At 27.7% G+C, this 5,738-nt stretch overlaps 1 protein-coding gene across 1 annotated transcript; it reads right to left on the bottom strand.

Annotated features, from left to right (window-relative positions):
* Positions 1–5,114: 5,114 nt before the first annotated feature.
* Positions 5,115–5,484, bottom strand: GLRG_11855 (uncharacterized protein; the record flags this gene model as incomplete). The annotated part of the gene is made up of 3 exons (XM_008102535.1): positions 5,115–5,132; positions 5,307–5,412; positions 5,459–5,484. The coding sequence occupies 3 exons, from the start codon at positions 5,482–5,484 to the stop codon at positions 5,115–5,117; spliced, it is 150 nt and encodes a 49-aa protein (XP_008100726.1).
* Between the last annotated feature and the right edge of the window lie 254 nt (positions 5,485–5,738).

Genomic DNA, 5,738 nt, shown 5'->3' with positions numbered 1-5,738 from the left:
GTAAGAATGCGCTGGTGGCTTTTTTTTGTCTTCTTTTATATTGTGTTTCTTCTAGTCATCAAAGTAATAATGGGAAGCTAGTTACTTATTACTTTACTAAACATATCCTTATAAGTATAAAGTGAGATTTGGAGGTTAGTTTTAACTAAATTATATATAGCTTAGCCATTAGCTTATGGGGGGTTATTAGCTAGCTTCTTTTTCTTTTAGGTAATTATCTAATCTAGCTTATAAAGGGAGATAAAACTAAGCTTAATATCTTATCTCTTTAGATTTATCTTAAAAGATACTATATTAATAAATATAAAATAGTTATACTTTTATAGTGTTACTAACTATATAAACCTAGCCTTATAGTAGGGCTATTTAGTAGTATATATAGGTAGAGGAGAACTATTAAGCGCCTTACTTATCTTATAAAGGTTCTTTTTTAAATCTTCTTTATAAGTATATTAAAGAATTTATTAAGGTCTTTACTTTTTTATTTTCTACTAGTATTACTAGTAGTTAACCTTAAAGACCTCTTATTAATATTTAGTATTAATCTAGTGCTAAACGTTAATAGTCTTAGGGGTATATAAGTCCTTTATCTCTCTAATAATTATTAGAGGATAAGGCTATTATAAGGACTTAGCTAGCTAGACTAGCTACTTATAGTATACGTCTAGGTTTACCTTATAGTAAGTAAACTAAATATAACTAAGGATTAAATTATAGTAACTAGTATTAAGTTATAATAGTAAGGTTTATTAAATTACTTAATAATTAATATATAGGTTTATAGTCTAAGCGTACTAAACGTTATCTAATTATTCTCTATTAAACTCTATAGCTAGTATTAGTTTAAGTAAAGTTTAGTAAGGGGTATTATAGAATTTTTTTAGTAAAAAGGTTACTTAGTTACTTATAAAGGTATAGCTATTTACTTCTATATTAAGAAGCACTTAAAGTTAAATACTATATCTATTTAAAGCTATAGTTAACTTTATCTCTAGAAGGTTACCCCTAATAAGATTTTATAAATTAATTAAACGTATAGATAACCTTAAATTATCTTTTTATATTAGTTCTTAGTAAGGAGTTAGAATTTACTAAGGAACCTAATTTTTTAGCTCCTTTTTATCTTTAGCCTTAGTAACGTCTTCTATATATTACTATAGGTTAATCTTATTAATAGAGGTCTTAGGCTTATAAAGGTAGTTATAGGCTATATAGTTAGTAGCTTTATATGTAAAGTAAGTATTAGAATTATAAAGGCGTTAGTATAAAGTAGTAAAAATCTTATCTTAGTTATTAGTTTATTTACTAGTAAAGGTAAACTTAGTAGCGTTTAAAGTACTAGGTAATACTAAAGTGTTAGTAGTATAACTAGTAGTAGACCTATAGGCCTTACTAAACTAGTTAGTAGTAGTAGTAGCTAGAGGCTTTATAGTATAAGTAATCTTAATAATATATTTAGTATACTACTAAAAATTAATCTAGGCGTCTATATACTATTAGATAAAGTTATTATAAAAAGTAATAAGAAGTTTATTATAGAAGTATTACTTTTATTATAACTAGGAGAGACTAAAGACCTAGGCGTATTTAGTAAATTTAGATCTCTTTTAGTAAATATTCTTAAAAAACACTATAAGGGCATTAAGTTTACTTTTAGCCTTATCTACTTTAGTAAGGCTAGTGTATATAAATATAAGTTCTATAATAATATCTTTAGTAGTAGTAATAGTAAGGTTTACTTTACTAATTAAAGGAAACACTAGGTTTATAGCGTCTTTACTAATATAGCTATAAATATACTTAAAGTAATAGTCCTAACTTTACTAAAGGTAATTCTTTAGGTAATAAGTAATATATAGTATCTAATAGTTAAACTTTAGATTTTTTTTATTTTTACTATTTTTAATCTTAATAAAAATAAAAATCTTTAGTAGTTTAGCTTTACTTTTATAATAGTAAGTATTCTTACTAGCTAATAAGAAGGTAAAAAAGTTTTTTTATAAGAACTAAGTTTTTAGGTAAGTAATTTATTATTTAAGCACCTTATTTATAAAGCTACTAGTCTTACTAAAGGTGTTATAATTCTTAAAAACCTTAATTTAATTTATTAAAGTAAAATTAGTAGTATAGGCTTTATAAAGCTCTTACTTTAAGGCGTTAACTATATTTTTTTACTTTTTTTAAACTATAAGGACGTCTTATATATAAATATAAAGTTATTTAAAGTTATTAGTATAGTAGCCTATAATAAAGCTTAATTTAAGCTTTAAGCTTTACTAAGTATAATATAAGGTAAGTTAGTAGTATACCTAACTATATAGATTAGCTAGATTTTCTTTATATAAGGCCTTAAACACTTCCTTAGTAAACTCTCTCTTTTTCTTATTACTAAATAAGGAATAGTTAGTAACTTAAATAAGTATAAGTAGGCTATTAATATAGCGCTATAAGTATTAACTATAAGTAGTTTAGTTAGTATTAGTAAGGAGTTATTTAAGGCTTAATTCTTAGAGGTAAAGTATAAAGTTAAATTCCTATAGGTCTTTAGCTTTATTATTAAAAAAGAGGGTGCTTTATTAATTAGAAGTAAGGTTTTAAGTAGAGGTTATTAATTTAGTGTTAAATACTAAAGGGCTACCTCTACTAGTAGATTAGGCTATCTTAGTAATAAGGGGAAAGTGTAGAGGAGTTTAGAGGTAGTTTTAGCTAATATATAACTAAGCCTAAAATAGAGAAAATAAGAGGGAGAGGCTAGGCTAAGGTCTAGAAAAAAAAAAAAGTTTAAGATATTATACTTTTATTTATAGAGAAAGTAAAAGTAACCTTTAAATAGTATTATAGTAGTTATACTATATTAGTTAGATATATAACTATATTTCTTATTATAAGAATTTAAAAGTAAAGAGGAAAAAAATCTACCTTAGGGGGCTAGTAGTCCTACTAGCTATTATATAGCTATTAATTCTATTTATAAGTTACCTAATAGTTCTTATAACTAAGGGTTCTTATTCCCTACCTTTTAGTAGGTCCTTTAGTACTATAAGGTTTACTAGCTACTAGGGTATAAGTGCACTAACTACTAAGGCTTAGGGCCTTAGCTACTAAGGCGTAGTGTACTAACTACTATAGCTATAGCGTACTTACTACTAAGGCGTAGTATACTAACTACTATAGCTATAGCGCACTTACTACTAAGGCGTAGTGTATACTAGCTACTAAACTACGCTATAACCTTATTCTTATCTATATATCCCTTATATAACCCCTCTAGCTATAATATTAAGGCTTACTGCTTACTAACTAGTAGTATATTATAGTTAATAAGTAGTTAATTAGCTTTTATTTTAATACTACTAAGCTAGAAAAGAAATAATTAAGAATCTAAATTAAAAATAAACTTAACTAGCTTCCTCTCTTTAAGTTTTATTAAATTCTATAAGTTAGCTATAGTGTTATATTATAAAGGTTTTTTATTAGGATAGTTATATAATATAAAAAAAGATACTAAATAGATATATAATATAGCCTAAATATTAGTTTTATAAGGTCCTTAGATAGCTTTAATAGCTAAGAGTAATTAGGCTTTATTATTTAGTAAATATATTATTTTTAGTAGTTAGATATATAGTAAAAAGAAGAAAAGACTATACTTATAGTAGGCTAATTACTTTACTTATCTAATTAACTTACTTATTATATATATTAAGTCTATTACTATAACTTTTTATAATAGCTATAAAGTCTTTAGATATATAGTATAAAATAAACCTATACTATTATAAACCTCTATTAGGAAGTAAAGTAGGCTATAAAAGGTATAACGCTATCTTAAATAGGTTACTTTTTACTCTCCTTATAGTACCTCCTGACCTATAGGGCTAGACAGTAGTATCTAGTGTGTTATAAAAACACTTATACTTCCCCCTTCTCCTTCTCTTTTTTTACTTCCCTGCCTCTTTCCTTTCTCCCTTTTTACTATAGCCTATAGATAGTAATAATAGATCCCTATGTATAAGAATATATAAAAAGCACTATATAGAAGAATATATAAGAACCTCTTTCTAGCTAAGGTTAAGAAACTATAAATAGATAGGGCGTATAAGAAGAACCTAGCTACTAAAAGGCTATTTATACCCTTAATAGTAACAACAATACTATAAGTTTAAAACTCCTAGATATAGTTAACTAAAGATGTATATAATAGGCTAGTAAAAACTATAGTTTAGTTAATATTATGTGCTTAGCGTTTGTATTAGAAGCCGGCTTCTCTAGGCGCCTTTTATCTTATTTAAGAACGTCCCTAGCGTTAAATAATATAATAATAATAACTAACGCTATATAAGTTAATTAACTAACCTACCTTTAGCCTTAAAGTTAGTTAGTTAATATAAAGCTATTTATAAAGTTAATAGGTTAGTAAATAAAGTTAGTTAATAAGGTTACTTTAAGTAAAGCCCTAACATAACATATATTATTTAGGTATAGTAAGTAGAGCTAGGCCTATAACTATTACGTATAAACAATACTATTAGTTATAAAGGTAGTAAGTAACACTTATATTATTAAAAGTAGTATATATAGCCTAAATTCTTATAGATATATAACAGCTAGCAGGAGCTCTACTTCTTTTACATATTTAATAATTAAGAGTCTTATTCGCTTAGTAGCACTACGTGTATCTCACGTAACCCAACCTACCGCATACAGGATTTCTAGAAGACCCGTATTCGATTTCCCATGTAGGCAGCAGAAGGCAGCAACAGGGTATTCCTTTGCGTCAGACCTAACCCTGCCCCTACTATAGGCGTACATTACTTGGCCGCCCTCTGGATTACAAACCAGCTCTAACAGAAATTAGCACCTTCTGTGAAAGCTGGGGGGGTGTGTCAAAAGTGGTATATATGGCCTGAATTCTCACAGATGTGCAACAGCCAGCAGGAGCTCCACTTCTTTTGCATATTTGACATATATACCTTAGGACAAATAATATATAGTAACGACTGTGTATTAACTATAGTGATGCTAATGATGATAGTGTGCTAATCCTTCTTGCCTTATGTGTCTAATTGTCACTGCTTATAACCTTTAAGTAGGTTATCACGTGACCATGACTGCTAGCCGAACTCCTCATCCTGATCACAGCATCTATCTGGTTATTAGTAGATTTAATAGCTTTACTCTATCTTTTTGCAAAATAGAATAATTCTACACTAAATATAATAGTGCAGTATCTAGCTGTAACAGATACCACTGCACTAAGTAAAACTATTAGTATCTGTTAAATTATACATAATTTCTATACTTACCTTGTTAAGGAAATCCGAAGCCCTCTCTGTATGACAAGTACTGCCGCTCATAGTACCGCCAGCCTGTCTGCAAGCGCGCTTGGTCTCTCTCGCATCATTGCAGCTACTATATGTAAGTTTTATAGTAAGCTCTACATGATAAATAGACTTACGTGCACTCGTCAGCTGTTGCCATCATAAAGAGCAAAGCTAGAGTAGAAAGAATAGAGAGTCTCATGATGAAGGTGATGAAAAGCGCTAAACAGAGTCGAGGAGAAAAATGATGTAGTAAGATTGCCTTGAATTAAGTGAGTGATAGTTAGGTTAGGTCTGTAGTAGCGTTAGATCTATCTTATATACTTATTTCTATTATGTGATTTTCTACTTTTATATAGCATAAGGATTTATAGTATGTCTTTAAATAATTTAATATAAAGGAAATACTAAAAAAGC

The sequence above is a fragment of the Colletotrichum graminicola genome, assembly GCF_000149035.1.
Source record: "Colletotrichum graminicola M1.001 genomic scaffold supercont1.149, whole genome shotgun sequence".
NCBI lineage: Eukaryota > Fungi > Ascomycota > Sordariomycetes > Glomerellales > Glomerellaceae > Colletotrichum > Colletotrichum graminicola.
Note: the sequence above shows the minus strand (reverse complement) of the source record. Positions and strands in the feature narration are given on the sequence as shown.